This window comes from Spermophilus citellus, assembly GCF_964194105.1.
Source record: "Spermophilus citellus genome assembly, chromosome: 18".
NCBI lineage: Eukaryota > Metazoa > Chordata > Mammalia > Rodentia > Sciuridae > Spermophilus > Spermophilus citellus.
The window spans coordinates 43979876-44001327 of NC_138200.1; the positions used below are offsets into that span (position 1 = coordinate 43979876).

Genomic DNA, 21452 nt, shown 5'->3' on the forward strand with positions numbered 1-21452 from the left:
CACCGCAGTCCGGAGACCTCACTTCTGAATGAGTCTACTCCAAGGTCTCCTGTCAGAAGTGAAAGATGATGGGCAGTTTTGAACTTGCAGGTCACTACTGAAGGCTTAACACAATTAATGCACCTAAAGTATTTTTTTTTTAGAGAGAGAATTTTTTAAATATTTTTTTTTTTAGTTTTTGGTGAACACAACAACAACTTTTATTTTTATGTGGTGCTGAGGATCGAACCCAGTGCCCCGTGCATGCCAGGCGAGTGCACTATTGCTTGAGCCACATCCCTAGCCCCCACCTAAAGTATTTTTAATTATTACTTAAATCTCTCCCTGCTCTAAAGGTGATCCACAGACCAGCTGCACTGGCACCGCCTGGGAACTGATTGGGAATGTAGAATCCAGGGAGGGGCCGAGACCTGGTGATTTACATGCACATGACTGGTGAGATGCCTGCTCAAATCAAGTTATGGGCACAGTTATACTACAGTGAATATTTTTCTTTTTTAATGATGATAAAGTCTTATTTGGGCTGGGTGTGATGGCGCATACCTATAATCTTAGCCATTTGGGAGGCTGAGGCAGGAGGATTCCAAGTTCAAGGCCATTCTCAGCAGTTCAGTGAGGCCCTAAGCAACTTAGTGAGACCCTGTCTCAAAATAAAACGTAAAAAAGGCTGAGGATGTGGCTCAGTGGGTTAAGTGCCCCTGGGTTCAATCCCTGGTACCAAAAAAAAAAAAAAGAAGAAGAAAGAAAAAAAGGTCTTATTTTATTCAGTGTTAACAGAAATTTCCCATACCTGCTACAATATGGTAGCTGCTTTTCAATACCAATATGGTAGCTGCTAACTCAGGTAGTTGTTACACACTGGTACTGAACCAGGCCTGTTTTGCCTGTCATGAAGTCTACCAGTCACTGAAACGAAGAGCTTTGCAAAACAGTTTATTCACAAGGTGATGGAGATGTGGAGATGGGAGGGAAAGTCTCAAAATCGCTTCCCCAAGATCAGGGTTCCAGGATATCTGTGGATTGTGGCTAGGGAAGGTGATGGGATGTTCGGATCTTGGTGGTCTGCGCATGTGTCATCAAGTTTCATCAGCGGCTAGCACCGGGACACTCAAGTCGGAGGTATTATCCGTGCTGCTAAGATGGGTGACTTGAAAGTCAACTAAAAGCAAGTAACCAAGAGCAAGTGAAGAGGATTTATGTAGGAATTCCTTCAGTTGCAGGGGAACTTGAACTGTGTGGCTATTGTTAGAGAACTGAGTTTCAAAATTTTATGTAATTTTAATAAAACGTTAATTTAAATAGTCACATGTGGGTCCTGGCTACCATACTGGACAGTGCAAAAATTTTAAATCTCTTGTAGTTTTCATGAACCACAATCCTACAACACTGCCCACCAGTGAGGCCCCTTCTCTGGCTCCCAGGGGATCAGCCTCTGATCTCACGCATCAGATGAGGAAAAAAAAAAGTGTGTGCCATGGAGCCCCAGTGGGAGGAAGAGCAGTCAGCAGGGGTCCCCACCAGGTGAGCTTGGCCTCCTGGAGAACCGATGGTGCCTTGGAGCCCACGTCAGGTAGACAGCCTCCCTGACGCCAATGCGGGGGGGACAGCGGACCATCTGGGGCTCAGTGGCCTCAGGAAGCCCAGCTTCTACATGACCCTTATCAGAGGCTGCTGGGACTCCTGGGCTGTGGGGTGGGGGCGGGGAGCAGGGAAGAGCATCCCCTCTCCGACCCTCTGACCTGCATGCTGACCAAGGTGATCACAACCTTCTGGAACGAATCTACTCCCTGATAATTAGTACAGGGATTTCAGAAAGACCTTCTCATTAGTGACATGAGTCAAGTTCAAAATATGTGCCTGGCCAGGAACATTTGTATAGGTATTTCTATTAAAGTGAGACATAGAATTTGGTGGGCTCAGTCATGTTTGGGACGTCTCCGTTTCAGGTTCCTATAGGACCTGCAGCTCATCCCTGCCACTGACACACAGCAGAGAAGTCCTGCCCCGCCCTGCCTTCTCCACCTGGTCCTGCTGCCTGCGCAACCTAGACCTGCCACAGAAGCCCACCGGCACCTTCCCGAGCCCTAGGGACAGGGAACGTGGATGTTCTTTGCGTGCTCGCTGGCAAGTTCCATACTTGTGGTCCAAGATCTGCTCTCATGGTTGGGCAGCACCTGGCAGCCAGTTTGGAGGGAATGAGACTCCAGCTCTCCCTGTCGCTCATAGTTGGAAGCTGAGGTCAGTTTTCAGTACCAAGAAGAGAGGCCCCAGGCTCTGAAGGATGCTCTGGGTTCAAGTGAAAATGAAGACAGCCTCAGAGAACCAGAGGAGGCTTCGAGACTGACCTGGAATTCAAAGGCCAGCCTCTATGTTGACTGATTTTATGATATTCCCTTTCAAATACCAGCAGGCTTTACAATTTAAGGCTTTATGGAAGCAAGACTTGGGGGAACCCCAGGGGGTGAGAGAACCCACGGAGGTGCTCACCAATGTGTATTAATCTCATGCAATAAAACAGTAGGGGCTCCGGGTGACATTTCATACCCCTTTAACAAGGGGTTCTGTTCAAGCCATTTCCATACCCACCCCTTGCACACTGTTTTGCTTTGCTTCAGATACCATGGATACCAAGAGGCACAATTTTTCCAAGGCTCCTGCTCCATCCAGATGTTCAGCGCCTTATGGATTTACAATCTGGAGCTCCGTGACCAACGCCCAGAGGCCCTCGGGGTTCCCATTATAGGGTCCCCCATTTTTGGGTTATGGAAAAGATACGGAGATGTGAGTTACATACTAGGGGTCTCTATAAAGGGGAGCTGAAGGGCTTTAGGGGGATGGTGGAGAGAGGTTGCAGCTGCAGATGCGTGGGGTGGCCTTGCTCTGTTCCCCCTCTCTCCCGGCAGCATCTGCCCTCTCTCCGTACCTCAGCGGGGTCACATCAGCCTGCTCCCTTCAACCCCGATAGGCTCTCAAATGACACAATCACCCCAACCCCAGAAGGTATTAGCATGCAGGTTTCTGGGCTGGATGAGTGAAAGCCAAGATCTCTCTTGGGGTGAGGACAATGAATCTTCATTTTAACAAGTTGGGCCCAGGAATCTGCATTTTAATAGGCCAGGGCCAGGGAATCTGATTTGATTTTTTTAAAACCGAAAAAATATTTTATTTATTTATTTTTATGTGGTGCTGAGAATCAAACCCAGTGCCTCACATGTGTGAGGCAAGCTCTCTACCGCTGAGCTATAACCCAGCCCTGAAGGTGGTAATGGGCCACTCTTGCAAGGGTCTTTTTTTTTTTAATTAAATTAATTTTTTTAAGATGTTAATAAATAATATTTATTTATTTATAAGTGGTGCTGAGAATCAAACCCAGTGCCTCACACATGCCAGGCAAGTGCTCTGCCACTGAACCACAACCCCAGCCCTTTGAAAAATATTATTGAAAGAGTATATTGAACAAGTTAAGTAATAACTTTAAAATTCTGTGTGCAAACACTTCTCAGGTTAAGAAATAGCTGCTGATACTTGGAAGCCCCCTGAAGTGGCTCTCTAGGGCTTGCTTCCCCAACCATGTTGCCACACCTCCAGCTAAACATTCTCTTAAGTTTGAAGGCATTGGGTCCCCCGACTGACTGTATCCTATAACAATGTTGTTTTGCCTATTTTAAACCTTTATGTAAATAGGCTCATACTTACTATAGTATGCCTTATTTTTCTTTCTTGATTTTGATTGTGAGACTTCTTCTCCAGGTTTTGTGTCAGTTGCTGTCATTCACTTCTATTTTGGCTGTATAGTATTCCACTGTGTGAAAATAGAACAACTAGGGCTGGGGTTGTGGCTCTGAGGCAGAGCCCTCGCCTACCATGCATGAGGCATTGGGTTCGATCCTCAGCACCACATAAAAATAAAATAAAGTTATTGTGTCCACCTATAAGTAAAAATAAATGTTAAAAAAAAGAAAATAGAACAATTGATATAACTGATTGTTCATGGACGTCTTTTCAAGCCAGTTCTGCTGTGTGTCACATAGGAGGAAACAGTGAGTCAAAGAAGTTGAGGGATTTAAGTGCCCGGTGCTGAGGTTGAACAGCCTGAATTTGAAACCTGCTTCATCCAGGGAGATCACTGTGTGACCCTGGGCACAAATGAATCCCTGTGCCTTGGTTTTCTCATATATAATGAGAATAATAGTTACTATTTCTGTGTTATGATAATTCAGTCAAGTAATACATATAAAGTACTTAAAATGTTGCCTTGCCCATTGAAAGCTTTCAATATGTATCAGCTGCTCTGTTATTTAAAAAAAAATTTTTTTGTAGTTGTAGCTGGACAGAATGCCTTTATTTTATTTGTGTGTGGTGCTAAGGATCGAACCCAGGGCCTCCCACATGCTAGGCAAGCGCTCTGCCACTGAGCTGCAGTGTCAGCCCCAGCCGCTGTTATTAAGCCCAAAGTATAAATGCCAGCTCCTCTGTTCTCTGTTCCCTTCAAGGTGTACGTCCACTTCCCTTCTAGGACTGACCCACTGAGGGTGGCTCCCTGCAACAATAATTAACTACAAAACACAGAGGCCTGGAATAGCAACACAATCTGAAAATACCAACTAAAACTCAGCTGATGAGTCCTCCTGTGGTGAAGGGGCAGGGGGCTCTCCATTGTGGCCCCCCAAGTCTATTCTAGAGCTTTGCAAATATCTGATGTAGTTAGTCAACAGGTTGGTGAGCAGCTAGAGCCTGACCTTACAGCAGAAAGCCGAGGCTCTGTTCCCAGCCCTAGTCCCTGCAAGCCCCGCAACCTTCCTGAGCCCTTTGACCCCTCTGCTTGTCTTTAGGTGGGGGTAGTCCCCACACTTCACCTTGCAGAGGGGTCCAAGTGTAACAGTGGTCCACTTCACCTTTTGAAAACAGCCCTTGCTGTTTATTTTAAAAGGACATGTTTTTCTCTTCTCCCTCTCCCCATCCCTAACCTGGGGACAGAGAACAAGATTAACCTTGAGTTATTTGTTCTCCACAGGAAGGAGATATCAAGGGAAGAACTGGGAAGTGACCATCTACCAAACTTACAAATGAATTTCAACACCCCTTCAGGGTGCACCTGGAGAGCAGCCTTTGAATAGCTTCTTTAAAAGCCTTCTGTTTTCCTTGATGGGCAGAATCACAGACTCTGGGGCAGCAGTACCCTGTGTTTCTCCTTTGCTAACAAAGCAATAAAACTTCTTTTTCCTTTTTTCTTAAAATCGTGTCCTCATTATTGGATTGGATCAGGGACAAGGACAGAGCTTTGGGTAACATGATGGTGCCATGTGGAGTGGGTTTGAAGGCATGCCACCACCTGGAAAGTAGTGTCCTAACGCTCTGCTGTCAGGAATGGGCCCAGCACCAGGCCTTTCTGGACTCCCTGGAGACCCTGAATGATAATGATCAGGAATCTGAATAGGCTGCTCATGCTAGGTGCAGGGCCAGAGCCAGCTGCATTAGTAATCCCACATCCTCTCCTTCAGGAATGGGGACTGAGCTATTTCATATTCTTTCTATAGGCTGAATTTACCGTGAGCATACATTTTATGATCCATTAGTGAAATACAAACCTTTGGTCCTGAGCTGCTTTTTAAAAAATATTTTTAGTTGTAGATTGACACAATAACTTTATTTTTTAATGTGGTTCTGAGGATCAAACCCAGTGCTTCACATGTGCTAGGAGAGCGCTCTACTACTGAGCCACAACCCCAGCCCTGTTCCTGAGCTTCTTACCCTCAGCCTCAGGCCCTGGAGTTCAGCTAATGAGACTCCGATCACGTGATCAGGCCAGCCCCTACTGTCAAGGCAGAGCCAACTCCAGTCCTAGGGGCAGAGGATGCCGACACAAGGGAGGCCAGGGATGGCCTATGCCTCCTGTCAGGTGACTTGGGTTCACGTTCCTCACTGTCACTTATGGCTAACACATCTTTCTCTGTGCTTCAGAAGTCTCCCTGCTAGTGGCTTGAGGGGGACAGGGACGCAGACCAAGAGAGCTCCAAGATCTATTTCAGTGAATTTCCTGCACTTACAGCTTTGGGCTGAAGCCACTGAGGGGCTGGGGACCAGTTTGGGGGTTGTCCTCTGGCGCATTTGCATCCCTTGGAAATGCAGGAGAGGGCTGGTCCTGGCCAGGCTTTAGGCTAGCCACAGAGGCCCGGACACCGGGCCATTGGTAAATAAGGGCCATGGGGATCTTCTCTTTGCAGGGGAGCCCTGTTGGGAGCAGCTCCAAGTTTTGCCTTAAGAGTTCATGCCGGGAACTAAACTCCCACTTAGAAAGCCACTCCATCATGGCTTTCGAGCTGGAAATGCGATTCTGCCTGCTCCAGTTACCAAGAGCCAAGATCATCCTGGCCCAAGATCCACGATGGGGCCTTCAGCCCTGTAGTCTGTCCTTCCCTGCCTCCTCCTCAGCTTGTCATCTCCCTGGTGAGCTGGAAAGCTGAAGGCCGTGTAGCAGCGGATGCCACTCTTGGCACTGGCCTGGCTCCAGCTTAGATAATACATGCCGTCACCCTCGGCGCCCCCTCACTTCCTCCAGGATGGATATGTGAAGCATCTGGGAAGATAGCAGCTGCAGCCGCCACCCCACAGAGGGCGGTGAGGTCACTTCTGTGGGTCTGACAAGTGCCTCGGGGTGAAAGGGGCTCTGTGACCAGGAGAGAGCCTCACTGTTTCTCTGGACTTCCAGGAGCACTTCACTGATGTCCTGGCACCAAGAGGAGATGATTTTCTCATCCCCACAAAAGGATCTTTCATCCTACAGCAGACCACAGATTGCAGGGAAGATTTCATTAGCTAGCGGCCAGAGACAGGAAGCTGTTGAAGTCACGGGCCACTGCACCCCCACCCATTGAGAGGGATTCCTACTGTAACTTCCGAAAGCAAGGGACACAGGCACACAGTCCTGTGGGGAGGCTGACATAAGTTTAAGGACGAAGTAGACAACATTCAGATTTGGCTGGGGGTGGCCTTTAAAGAAGCCAGCCATTGCCTGGGCTGACAGGTGCTCTGCGGAGCTGAACTACCAGGGACTCCCAAAGGATGGGGGCAACATCGGTGGAAAGGTGGCTCCAGTCGGCTTGATGGCACAAGATAGTGGAGAGCAATCTTAACTTAAGCCCTTGACAACTGTACAAACCAGTACTCAGTGTTGCCCCACAAGGGAACAATGGAACTCCTCCCTCCCACCCTGGTGGTCCTGCCTCCCTGGAGATTCCATCGTTACCCAGAGCACACTGCGGGGTAAGGGAGGGGGAAGGATGTGGAGAACTTGACTCTTCCCATCCAGCTTCTCAGGAAGGCAGCAACAGTAATGGCAAATCTCAGAACTTAGTGTTTTTAACCTTCAGCCAAAGCCATTGGCTGGTGCCCACAAATTCCAGTCTCAATCCCTATGGAATGAAACCAAGTCTCGAGGGAGTGACTGGGGGCGCCTAGTATCTGGAATGGACTTTTGCTCTTTTTTGACTTTGAAATTTTTATTATGTAGATATTACTTTTTCCAAAAATGTTTAATATAAAAAATATGAGTGAAAATACAGAATCCCTCCAGCTAAGAGGTTATCACTGTGCCTCTCCCATGTCCTTCAGGATCATCTAGGCTCATCTACACACTCTGCGGTGTCTCCAAATTGCTTTTCTCCCAAGAACATCACATTCCGCAGAATTACATTATATAAAAGTGCGTAACTCTTATGAATTTAACTATTTGTGCCTAAGCACTGGGTTCAATCCTCAGCACCACAAAAATAAATAAAGATACTGTGTGTTCATTTACTACTAAATAAATTTAAAAAAAAAAGAATTGGAAAAAAACCAAATTACAGAATCAGGGTCGCTCCATTGAAGAGCCATATGCCCTAGAACAGGCACTAATGGAAAAAGTGGCATCAGGTTTCAGTCCCCTTATGTGACTTTAATGTTCAAATGGACATGAGTCCCTACACTCAAGGCAAGTTTTCATCTGAAAATCGGGAAATGGTGATCCATTCCAATGGGAAGAATACTAGATCATTTCAAGAAACATGTAGGCCTCTGAGATGATGCTATTTTTTATATTTTTTTTTTTTAGTTGTCAATGAACCTTTATTTATTGATACGTGGTGCTGAGAAGCGAACCCAGTGCCTCACACATGCTAGGTAAGTGCTCTGCCACTGAGCCACGACCACCCCTGCCCCTCCGAGTACTTAAGAGCAATGTGGACTACGTCATTTTGTCTTGGACTCAGCTGAGGACCCAAATCCTCATAAGATGATTCTACTGTTTTTTTCACTTATCTTGAGAGTTGTCCCAACTCAGTGCACTCTTGTTCTAACTACTCCTGGCCTGAAATGGCTCCATTTTCATCACAAAAGAAAGGAACATCGCCATTTAAAAAAAGGCAAACAAGGAGGAAATTTACAAACCAAGAATATAACATTTTATTCATTTCCAGATTATGACTATTACACCACATATACATATGTTTAGATAATATATAAAACAGAGAATAAAATGTAGGAAGAAATATTGGTCTGAAATTGCCATTAGGACATCTTTAATTCTGTAAGTTCATGGTAAAGGTATCTCCCCACACACTGGGGCAGACAGCAGGAGAAGCTCCAGCAGTCGTGTGTCACTCAGCGCTGCTGATCCCCCAGTGGACTTACAGTGCAATCAGTGATGGAGTTAATGCATGGTCACTGGTGTCCACAAAAAGCTAACCATAGCCCAGTGAATTAATATAAATGGTTCCGCAATTGTCCTCCAGATAGTTTCCTTTTAAAACCAAGAATCATGTCCAGGGTCTATCCCTTGAGTTGCATTCCAGTTATTGCTGAAGGAAAAAAAAGTAGAAAAAAAGCATCAGTTCAAGTTATTAGAAAACAGACGATCAATGCCACCAGTCTACCTTTGGTGACACCTGAGTGGACACTGGCTGTGGAGATGCACCCACATCTGCAGCAAGCAGGCACCTAAGCACCCACCATTGCATTAGGGAGAGCCAATTGACTGCTGGGGATTTGGGGCTGATAAAGAAGTTCAGGTGGAGGATATTCTTCAAAGAAGGCCACAGCAGGAAGCAGCAGGACACCTCTCAAGAGGGGCAGGGTCACTGGTGGAGGTGGAGACTGCTAACAGAACCCACTGACTCAGTGCTGATGTCAGAAGGAGACCTAAGAGCTTGCATTCCACGGGCTCCCCAAAGCTTCCCCGAGGCAGGCCCCACAGCTGAACCGACCAGAGCTCTCTGCAGGCCGGGCTCCCGACCCAGCTGACTGTAAGGTGCCTTACCTTGGCCTTGTTCTGAACTGGGAGGTACAGTTTGAACTCTGCTGGCAGCTCATCTTCTGAGTAGAGCCTGTCTGAGAAGTAAACCCGTCGGATGCGACAGTTTGCGTGGATCTGTGGGGCAAGACCCATGTGGGCAGGTGAAACACGTGTTCCTCTTTTCCGGATTTTCCTAGAGGCCCTCTCATGGCACTATCAAAACTTCATTCTTTGGCATCCCCTCAGCTTGGCTGAGGGGTAGATTTGAGCAACACAGGTATTTTGTTTGAGGAACCTACCGTTGTAATAGTGGACTTCTGAGTATCTCCAGAACCTTTTTGGGACCAAAGCCCTTGGACAGTGACTTGGAAATTTTATCCAGAAACCCCCACTCTTCTGCCCCATGGGCCAAAAGCCATCACCGGACACAGCACATGTCCCACACCCCTGGCTGGCAGTTCCATCTGTGAGAGATACTCTACCTGTACTCTTAAGGTCTCGATGTAATTCGTGCCATACGCTCGCCGGGTGAAGTCAGATAAGTTGAACTGAATCTGGTTCCAGCCATCATCCAGCCGCATGGGCATGGTGCAGATGAAGGGTTTGACACGGGTAGTACTCTGGTAGTTACTTGCCCGAAACCGCCGACGCACATTCTTGTCATCTAGTACCTATGAAACGCAGAGAAGGATGGTGTCAATTGGCAGGATCAAACAACCCTGTGAAGACAAGGACCTGAGCTCCTATGGCCCAGTTTCCCAAGGGTAAAATCCAGAAGAAAATAAACAGACTAGACACAGGTCACACAACAGACCACCGATGGCCAGGAAGTACCAAGTTTATGCTGTTTGTTGCCAAGACAACAGCAGCTTCTTGTGACATGAGACACACTCGGCATGCTCTCAAACTATAGAGTGAGTTAATAAACTTTCTTCCCTTTGAAAAATCAAAAATAGTAAAACAGAGAAGAACTCGGTATTAAATAATTACTCCCCAAAGGACACTATGCTAATCTTTAAGTTTTAAAATTTCTGTAGCTATTGATTAGAGCTTCTAGTAGTTTACTGTTTCTTTAACAAACTGGAATTAAATTAATTAAATTGATTACTAACACCAAATTTATGTCATAATAACAAAGGTTGCATTGTGCTTATAGTAGAGGCAGGAGAATGCATAAAAAGGGATAATGATACTTTGCAGGGTCAGTTTTTCCTAAAGTTGAAAGGATCTGTCTTTGGTACAGCCATCAGTGGACACATTCATGTGCACAACTCACCTGTACTTCAAAGGTAAAATATTTCTTCAGGTTTTTGATAATCATGACAAGGAAAGGAAGTTTAATCCCCAGTGTCTTCTTAGGGTCTGCAGGACATGTGATATATGTGGTACTGTAGAAAGGAAATACCAATAAACCTCTTTGTGCTGTGCACAACGACACACGGTCCTTGAGGAAAAACTGGAAAGTAGATCTAAAAGATTCAGGTAAAGCATCCAAGGAATCCCTTGACCCTTCAGCTAGCCGAAGCTTTAAAAACTGCCGGACTCAGAAACAAAAGCTTAACACAAGACTACACACCAACAATAAAACGTCCGAAAAGCCAAGCCAGATAAGTGGAACGCAGGAAGTCCCACCAGTGAGTAAGACTTCAATTCTGGTCCAAGAGAACTACGAAATGACAGAACATCACAATTAAGACCACTGTGGCACTGGCCACGTTGGCCACCCACTGGACAGCCAGTACAACTCCTCCCACAACCTGGTTAATACGAGTAATGTACCTAAGACTTACTTTGTGCTTACTATGTGCTAAGCATGGTTCTGAGTGCTTTATCATATTCACTTATTTAATCCTCACAGTAACCCTGTGAGGAACATGTACAGTCATCATTCCCATTTTACAAATGAGGAAAGTACGGCATGGGAGGTTAAGCAACTCCCCAGTAAGCTCTGAGTGGCAGCCTGGAGTCGCACCAGGCAGGCTGGCTCTGCAGTCAGTGCCAGTAACCTCGATGGTGCGCTGCTTCCTTGCTATAACATGCCTCTGGGAGAACACAGCGGGCCACCTACCTGACATTTGTCCCTTCAATCTCTAGCACCAAGGACTGGATGTCATTATCAGTGATTCTTTTGATGTGGCCATTCCGTACCTTCAAGGAAGAAAATTAGGTTAGTTATGCACAGAAATATTTGGAAACAACCTTTTAAAGATTTTAAGAAACCATTTAAGGAAAACCGCAGTTGCCCAAGGGGCATAATACAAAAGTTTGTGAGACAGTATGTCAAGCCTTCCTATATCAAGGAAGCCATGCTACTGCCCCTATACAGGATAAGAAACAAACTCAGTTTAGAAACAGCTACCCTTTACCAAGTGTCTGTTCTGTACTAGGAATGTTCACATAGATATTTTCTTAACCCTCACAGCAATGACAAAAATCAGAAGGTAGGTGGTACGATATTCATTTTACAAACATGAACACTGGCACCCAGGAACTGTAAATGACAGGTCCTAAGTAGGAGACTCAGGATTTACTGGACCTTTCACGGCCCCATATACTTCTTTGGTAAAAAAGGTCCATGAAATGCTGAGCATCACCTAAGAAGGAAGATGGCAACGAAAGAGTGAGAGTATGACTGCCCTGGGCTTGCTGCCACTTCCTTATCTGTTTTTCCTTCATTTTTATACTTATAATATGAATTCAAGTCCTATCTGGGTCACACACAGATGCTGAACATGCTGCACTGTCAGCCCACGGCAACCTCTGTTTTCCTGGCTCATGTTTTCTAGACTACCAATTTAGCATTTCATCAGATATTTGCTGTACTGTTTGTGCGCATGATATGGATTACTTCTCTCGCAATACTTGGGGATGAACAATCATCTTCAAATATTAAATATTTAAGCACCTAATACACACAGAACAGAGCAGGGCTGAATGTTCTAACACACGGAAAAGATCAACCAGATTTAGAACAGGATACATCAGAAAGAAATGTGATCTTCTTTTTTGCCAGGTCTTTTTCGGTGAAAATGGCTGTGGTGGGCTGTCATATTCAATGCCTCAATCACACTGACTAAAGCTCCCCTTATTCACTAATCAGCCTTCTGATTACAATTTTCTTCCACTAATTTGTATATGGGGAGAGAACACAGCGCTGAATCTGACAGTTGCATTTTCTACATAGATAATTAACAACATGGCATTCTGCTTTAGACACCGGTTTCTATGAGCTCTGTTACTGGTTTTGATCCACTCACGGTGTGCTTGCTGTTCCATGGGTGACACCTGATACCAATACTCACACCTCTTTCCATAACCGCAACTGAGAAAGAATAAAGCTCAGGGCTGGGGTTGTAGCTCAGTGGCAGAGCGCTTGCCTAGCATGTGTGAGGCACTGGGTTCAATCCTTAGCACCACATTAAAAAATAAATACATAAAATAAAGGTATTGTGTCCGTCTACAACTAAAAGTAAATATTAAAAAAGAATAAAGCTCAGGAAAGAGCAGGGACCAAGCATCAAGCATTGTCTGTCTTCCACGGTGCCCAGTACTACGCTAGGCATAAACTAAGCATTCAAATATGTGCTGACTTCTGGAATTTGTCACCCCAAGAGTTGGCACATGTGAATAGGTTCAAGGAGAGTTTTAGACATTCCTGGATAACATACCCAGAGTGACTATCAGACGAAGCTGGAGGTCCTGGGGAGTTTTACCAAGCCCACGAGCTGCTAGCACGAAGAATGCCTTCCCACCAAACACCCTTTGGAGCATTATCAGAGATGGAATGCTGAGCTCCATGGTCCCAATCTCTGCCAATGTAGCATTTCTTGGGTTCTCAAGACACAAACGTCACATTGAAATGCTTTTCAAACAAAGCTGGTGACATTCAGTGCCCTCCTGCTTTGAATTCTGGGCCTCTTTCCAAGAAGATTAAGAGCACAAAGGCTCGAGTCTACAGAACATGCCCACACTGCCCACCTCGTTCCCCAAGCAGATGCTCCCACCAGAGTGGCAATATTACTCCTGTGTTTTCTGTGGAAAGTTGGGCAGACTGTTGGTGAAGGAGGAATTAATCAAAAGCTTATTTCCAAATGATTTGATGCAGCCCCACTGATAAAAGCTGGCAGTATCCCAGTAAAATGCAAACACCAATTTTATAACATTCCAATAAATTATTCTGAAAAAGGTACATACTGTAAAGACCAAATAGATGGTTAAATTAAAGGCTTAAGAAGTAAATAGATACTGAAAGCTATCAATGCTAGAAGGCAACAAGTTGTTATTTATCCAACATTGTTTAAAAGTGTGGCCTCAAACCTAAAATCCCCAAGGCAGAGTCAACAAGAGGCCTCCCTCAGCTGCAGAAAGACAGAAAGACCATCCAGATCTCGCAGGTAGGAAATGTTAGGGAATCTGCCTTTTCCCCATCTCCAAGTTTGAAGCAGATGACTTCACTGGATACTCCAGAAAACCTGACCTATTCAGGTCTTCACAGACCCCCCCCCCCAAAAAAAAAAAAAAAAAAAAAAAAAAGCCTTACACTGCATTACACTGCATGCAGAAGCCAACAGGCGAAGCCAGAATAGACTGCAGTATTCCTCCGCTTCTGCCCACCCCAGAGGCAAGTTGGACTTTCAATAGCCTCCTAAAGAGGTTTCTTGCAGCACTAAAATGACCACACTCACCAAATTAACTCTCAGAGAATGAATTAATACATCCTGAAAAAATAAGACAACCCAGAGATAAAGACAGCTTTGTTGAAGGACTGTGCATTAGGCTCTCTAGAGTTTATTTGTTTTTGGTGGGTGGGTAGGGGGATTGAATCAGGAGCACTAACCACTGAGCCACATCCCCAGCACTGAGTTGCTTAGCACCTCACTTTTGTTGAGGCTGGCTTTGAACTTGAGATCCTCCTGTTTTAGCCTCAGAGCCACTGGGATTACAGGCATGTGCCATGGTGCCCGGCAAGAGTTTTTGTTTTTGTTCTGACACTGGGGTTTAAATCCAGGGCCTCGCACATGCTATGCAAGCTCTATACTGCTGAGTTACACTCCCTTGTCACTGTATTTGTTAAAATTTGAGACAGGGGCCCGCTAAGTTGCCCAGGCCAGCCTCAAACTTGTGATCCTCCTGCCTCAGCCTTCCAGGTAGTCTCTTAGAGTTTTAACTGGCTGCTGATGAGACAAATTAAATAGTGCTTTGCCCAAGGAGAAAATTTGCTCCCAAAGAAGAAAACAAGTATTCCCACATCACCAGCTTCTCAGGATCTGCAAGCAACCTGAGTTGATCTGTCAAGAATTATGATTTTTGTCCTTTTTAAAGTTGAAAGGGCTCCCAGTGCAAATTCCCTGGAAGAAGAGTGGGCTGGAGATGATGAATCAGGGATAGGAGCACTAGGCGGGGAACTTCCCGGAGCCTCTTCTCTAGGCTCTAAAGCCAGGAGTGGGGGAATGACTGAGGGCACAATCTGAGGCGAGGCCTCCAACTACCCTGGCAATCTGGTAGCCCCCCCTCCTCAGACCTGCTGCTTATACACTCGCACAATGATCTGCATGTCCTCAGAAAGCAGCGACTTCCTTCCCTCAGCTCCTTCCAGTTCGGAGGTCACTGGGCAGGCCTGGCTTTAGGTGAAGGTAAACAAGCTGTTCAGCTCTGCTCAGCTCTGCTCAGCTCTGCTCAGCTCTGCTCACGGAGGAAGAGGGTTTTATTTTGACCTCCCTCTCTCATCATAAATAGCAATTACTTTTGACTTGTCAATTCGTTTTCATTCATGACACTTTCTCATTATCAAGGTGTGGCCTCCAAGTGTTTTATTCCTCAACAAAACACAGTCACACACACAATTACAGATAAGCTTATTTTTATTTCAAGAATGCCTCCCTCCTGCCCCTCACTCAGGGACTCTCTAGAGCCTCAGAACCCAGGCTACCTCTCAGCCTCCAGGCACCAAGACGGAACAAACCTTCAAGCCCATCTTCCAGTCACTCCCAGGCTTTCCATGGTTGCTGCAGCAACTAATAGAGAACAGTGATTTTTCTCTCTCAGTCTAAGCCCCAGGGAGGAGGTCAAGCTGAGGGGGAAAAATACTATGGGAGAGGGAGGAAGCTGGCCAGTGCTCTCCATCTACAGAGTGTTTTAAAAATAACACAGAAGCCTTATCCATTCCCTTCCCCTGCCCCCACTTTCATTTTTCTGGCTCCACCCACTCGTCGTGGCAGGCAGCTGAACCCTCAGCCATCTGGCATCCTCTGTCTTAATGACACATGTTCCAGTTTACATTAAGCCATTAGAGCTGTCCTTTCTGCAGTGAAGTGTCTGCCCTGGGTTAGGGGCCGGCTCCAAGTCAGAAAACAGGCAGAGGGAGCCCTCTGGGGGGAGAACCCGGCACAGCTCTGACTGCACACCACAGCAGGGCCTTCAGGCTCCCAGGACCATCCCCTCTTCTGCTGTGCTTTACAGTTCCAGGCACATTCAAATAACTCCTTAGTTAGCGTAAGGGCAATCATGTGCCTTGAAAGGGCAAGGGTAACCAAAACCTGTGCACTCATCCAATCACAGTAAAAGGTATTACTCAGAATAATGAAGAACCCAAACTGACTGACCTGGGAAAGCAAAGGTCACTGTATCACCTTCATATCCAAATGCATGCAATCCTGCTACTGGAAATTGCATCAATTTAACATGCACTAACAAGGCTTGCTAAAACTTAGGGTACAGGAACTTTTTTCTGAAGGACTGTGTTCGCTTAAAATTAGGAACTACGAATAGGAATCTAACACTATCCAGTAACAACATCAACAAAAAATGGATTCTAATAGTTAGTTTTGGAATAGGGTAGAAACAACAGCAGCTGACAGAAAGGAAGACAGAACAGCAATCATGACTTAATCTCATGTCAGGGACATTGAGGATATTACCAGTGAAGACTGAAAACTGTATAATGTCTTACACAGGCGTGAGTGAGAACAGAACTTCCAGGTACTCGCCTTAAAAGCCAGAAGTAATATTTACATTAAACATAACATTCCTTTTAATAAATATAAGCTCTGTTGGTTCTAGAAGTTAAGGAAACAAACAATAACAACAAAACGAATTTCTTCTCAGCTCTTGGTTTGAAAACTTACAATGGCAGCTATCAGAAAACTCAGTGTAGCCAGATCTCAAGCTAATTTCAAGAGTGATGAGACGAAAATCCTATGAGTAGATGAGCTAAACTAACTTAGCCCGCAGGGTCAAGGCCTCTGACAGCCTGCCTTTGAACTATGGCCTGAGGACTAATGAACAGGTAGGGGGATGAGCAGGAACTAGCAACTGCAAAAGCTTCAGGTGGAAGGGAGCAGGACTTTGTTCATTCTGTAGAAGGATACTGCCAAGAGGGAGAACAGGAAAGGTGAGCCTGAAGAACTAGTGAAGCAGGCGCCAGACCATGGGCTGTGCGGCCTTACAGTCGCATTAAGGGTTTTAGACCAGGAAAGCCATAATACAATGTCTAAATTATTCTAATTTCACATGTCTGGTTTTGCTGTGCTCCAATTCCTAGGCATCTGAATGCTGGACTGTTATAAATTTTTTATTATTTCAGTCTTAAGCAAACTACTTAGCTCCCTGCCCTTTTAAATTCTTAAGTAAGCCATAACTTAAGTACTAACCATATGCTGTAACTATTGCTAAGCATTTTACACATCTTCATTTAATCTCTACAGCCATATAGTACAGCTAGGATATAATCCAAGGTGTATGGCTGTACCCTAGCACTGGGGTTTCTTCCTTTGAAGGAACTTGCAGTCCAGTGGGAAATACACAATAGATAGGAAACTGCCATATGTGTTATACTGAGCTACAGAAGTACGTATGAGATTTAACTTGTCCATGACAATAATGTTTAAGATAGGAAAGGTGAGATGGGACAGGAGGGGGAGGGGCTGAGTTTCAAAGTCTTGGTTAAATCCCAGGTGTTACATTTATGAGCAAGATATACTAACAAAAGCAAAGTTCACAAAGTCGCCAGTACTGTGAGGATGGCATTCGCTTCTCATCTTTATAAAGACATACAGAATCTAAATAGGGGCCAGGTCTAATTTTTCAAGTTAATTCTTACTAGAAGCTAAAAAGAAGCCCACTTTTTATAAGATCAAAAAAGAAAAGAGTAAACATTTGTGAAACAAAAATAATAACTAAAAATAGGCACGGCAGTCAATATGTACCTACTAGCCAAGGTCAGAGTCTAATGTGGACAGCACTATTTGCCCCTATCAAACTTTGCCCTTCTTACACCTTTGCCTTATTCCCTAGGAGCAGGGAAAATGTTTTCTTTAATTCTGTATTTTCTCAAGTATACACAATGTCACTTAGATGTTGCTCAATAAATCTTTGATAAGTATATCAATTCCCAGTGTTTCCCTGACTAGAATGGATTCCCAACACTTTGAGAACTTTATAATATAGCAGGAAAAAAGCACCAATACAATAAAGCCTGTGGATATGACCCCAAACTTTCCCCTTTTCTCCCTCTTCTGCCCTTGCCCCAGGGAGGAAAAAACAAAAAAACAAAAAACACTCTCCCTTAAACACTTTTGAATTTAGTCCAAATAATTCAATCAATACATAATTAACTTTTGCTTTTGTGAGGATTTTGCCTAAAATGAGTATTCTTCTAAAGGTTTTGTCAGAATGTCTGTTTAATTTACTCCATGTAACCTTGCCAATGAATCTAATGTTTTCACATGTGTTTATGTCATTAGGGTACCATCCGACCTCTAGTGGCGTTGTTAAGGGACACAGTGCACCATGGTTACTTTGCTTTTATGTTCTGTGTGTAAACATGTTGACTAGTCAAAAAGTTTCATTTGAAAATAAAACACACACTACAGAAATCAAGTCTGTAAAGGTTAGAACATTAAACTGATAAAAGTTTCACCTAACAAAACTTCAATTCTTCCAGTCAGCAAATGGACCTGCTCTGAAAACCTATCCTCCTAGGTCAGGTCCCATTCTCTATTCCAATCACCTTATACTGACACAATTGTTATCATTTGGTTTCCACGTTCATCTGGCACAAGGCTGCTCTATGTCTTATTTGTTTATTTTTGGTACTGGGGACTGAACCCAGAGATGCTTTACCACTTAGCCACATCCCCAGGTATTTTTTACTATGAGACAGGGTCTCTCAAAACAAAAACAAACAAACAAAAAAAGAGACAGGGTCTCCCTAGGTTGCTGAGGCTGGCTTGAACTTGTGATGCTCTGCTTCAGCCTCTTGAGTCATGCAATCAAAGCACAGCACCTGGCCCTTTCCAAGTCTTCTAATGGCCCATAACTGAGCCAAGTGACAATACTATGAAGCCATCTCCCTTACAAAGCCTCCAGGTAATACTCCAGGTTCTGTTTGTGGAGGTGCAATAGAATTTATGGTGCTTTATTCCATCGTAAACAAAACCATAGAACTGAAAACCTCAGTAACAGAAGAAAAGTTAAAGGACAGCTTTCCTACATAACACTCTTGGAATTAGCTCTGGCTTGTGGATAGAATCATCTGAAAGAGAAATGTTGGTAGATTTGTTCATATATGCAAAGGCCCAACCTCATTATATTCAGAACTTTCAGCTACATTATGCAAATGATGCTACGAACAAGCATCCCTTAAAGCAGATCTCAGAACACAGAATTGCTTAGAGATGATAGGCAGAAGGTTGTCCATGTTCTAACCCAACCTCTATGTGAACCAAAGCTCTCAGCTGATAAGGGAAGATGTTATGAGATGAAACACAAAATCCCTGACTTCCTTACCAATTAACTCTGCTTATTTTATACCACCCCACTTGCACCTACATAAAAACACCATTCAGCATATCTCTCCACGCATCCCGGAGAGGGCAATTTAAGGATATTTCCTAAAGCCCTTGGCTTCTCCAATAGAATGCCTACCTTAATTTATATTCAAAAATTGGTACAAGGCTGTGGCTGTGGCTGTGGCTCAACAGTAGCGCACTTGCTTGGCATGTGTGAGACACTGGGTTCAATTCTCAGCACCACATATAAATAAATAAAATAAATAAAGGTCAACAACTAAAAAAATAAAATAAAAAAAAAAAAACTGGTTCAGCTGACTGCCTGGGAATTGTGAGAAATGAAACACCAAATGCAGGCTGACTCACAGCTAGATCTTAGTATCTCCAAAAAGTGGACAGGGTCATCATCTCCTGGGATTAGTGAAAATATCATGCAGTGGATACCTGAATGAAAGCAATGAAGCTTGCACTTGGCTGACTTTATTCATCCAGGCAAGACTTTGATGGTCATCCGCTTTGCTCCAGCTTTCCATAGGACCCCAAGCTACCGTGAATGTGGAGGAGTGCGAAAGGTGGCCAAGTACCGGTTTGTTTGGGATCAGAGAGGAAAGGAGCAATGGAATGAAACCCGAATCGCTGGCCTGTCCCGTGGGGTTCCTTTATAAGGGTGTCCAGAACAAAGGTTCTCTGTCTAGTGACAGAAGTGCCTGGCACAAACTAGGGCATCAGTAAACATCTGGGGAGTCCATGAACATTAAGTCCTTCTCATCTGTGTCGTCCCAAAGCTTCCTCATATAACTTGATGCATTCCATGCTGTGACAGGGGCACCATCAACCCCACTGCATGACCACGTCTTAAGCACGCTCGCCCACATGCACCCCCTCCCGCGCTCCACGCCAAGTTGGAGACAGGGTACAACCGCGGCCTCCTGCTCCGTCCAGGCCCCAACTCGACACAACTACTGCCCGCTCCAGGCCCGGGACGATGAGGTGCAGCCTCTGCACCCCGTGCCGCCGCTACCCCTCGCTCCTGACCTTCTTGTCCCAGATCTGCAGAGGTTTGCTGCCGATGCTGTAGAGGATGGAGAGGAAGCCGCTCTGGAACGTGTTTTTGAACATTTCGCCGGCGGCCTGCTCCGCAGCCGACCCGGAGCCGGCCTAGGCCCGGGAGATGTGAGTAAGTGGCGAAAGCAAAGCAGGGGCCAGCCCAGGACAAGACAGGGACGCTGAATTTCGATCTCCGGACCTGCAGCCACCGATGGCCCAATTCGGACGCGGGACTCTAGATCTGCTAGTGTCAGCTCCCAGAAGGCCACCTGGAGCCAGAAACCACAGCAACTGCCGCCCGCCGCCTCTTTCCCAGCCTTAAATGGAGGCGGAGGGCCGCCCTCAGCTTGGAATGGATCCCTCCGCCCACTTGAGCCCGCCCCCCGGGAGCTCAAGGCCCAGTCCCGCCACGGAGAAAGCAACTTCCGGTTCCTTTCACTCGTAAGCCCCGCCCCGGTTCCGCCCCTCGTGAGAAGAACTCTGTTGCTAAGGAACTATTTTCCCCATCGAAGTCCCGGATTTGCTACCAGGTAGCGGAAGGAGACAGACGATTACGGCACGTGTTGTTAGTACGTACGTGGTGTCAAGGGAACAAGGCGGGAGTGAAGCGAGGGGGCGTGACGGCCAGGCTCCGCCCCCTAGAGAGTAAGGTGGAGTGACAGGGACCAAAGGAAAGGAGCGAGGCTAAAAGGTTTTCTAACCATACTGATCCGTGTCCTATGAGTGCCAAATAAATGCTTGTTGGCGAGTTCAGGATAAAGTTAAAGCGAGCTACCTGACATGAACGCTAGCTGTCATAGGCGCTTTATACACATTATGGCCTTAAATTATGAACAGGGTCACTCTGAATGGGATGTAGTCAAAGCAATACTCTGAGGAAAATGTATTGCCTTAAAATGCATTGATTAAAACCCCCAAAGGCCTGAACGTTAAGATAGCAGCAGATATTAATAAAATTAATCAAAATAAAGTTGAATTGATTAAGTAGAATCTACTGCTGATTTTTTTTAAAGCCTCAATGTCTAGAACATAAAATAAGTTATGATAGTTCACGGTGTGGAAGGAAATTCCAAATGTTTGAGACAACAATCAGTCACTGAGAATCTACTAAATGTCATATTGTATGCTTAGGCCTGTACTGGGTATTATGGCTGACAGATGTTAGCAAAAAGATTTTAATTGCTAAAAAGATTTTAGCAATTTTTTATTGTTATAGCAGTAAATTGAGCATTTACTATATGTTAGGCACTTTTTAAATGCACTGACTTGTACTAACCCATTTAATCCTCACATCAATCCCTTGAATAACTCAGCCAGAATTTTTAGACACAAGGGGGAAAATATGA

At 45.2% G+C, this 21452-nt stretch overlaps 1 protein-coding gene across 1 annotated transcript; it reads right to left on the bottom strand.

Annotated features, from left to right (window-relative positions):
• Positions 1–8418: 8418 nt before the first annotated feature.
• Positions 8419–20438, bottom strand: CFAP20 (cilia and flagella associated protein 20). Its single transcript, XM_081273369.1, has 6 exons — positions 20095–20438; positions 11340–11419; positions 10548–10659; positions 9754–9942; positions 9296–9406; positions 8419–8837 (listed from the first exon to the last, which is right to left on the bottom strand). Exons 1-6 carry the CDS (start codon positions 20176–20178, stop codon positions 8832–8834), a joined length of 582 nt encoding a protein of 193 aa, XP_081129495.1. The 5' UTR covers positions 20179–20438; the 3' UTR covers positions 8419–8831.
• Positions 20439–21452: the final 1014 nt, after the last annotated feature.

Bases quoted from the DNA above. Each gene is read 5' to 3' on its own strand.
- CFAP20 (XM_081273369.1), bottom strand. From the start codon at position 20,178: ATGTTCAAAAACACGTTCCAGAGCGGCTTCCTCTCCATCCTCTACAGC. The intron at 11,420-20,094 runs GTCAGGAGCGAG...TCTTCCTTGAAG, and splicing joins TGCAGATCTGGGACAAGAAG to GTACGGAATGGCCACATCAA. The intron at 9,943-10,547 runs GTGAGTTGTGCA...TGCGTTTCATAG, and splicing joins ATTTTACCTTTGAAGTACAG to GTACTAGATGACAAGAATGT.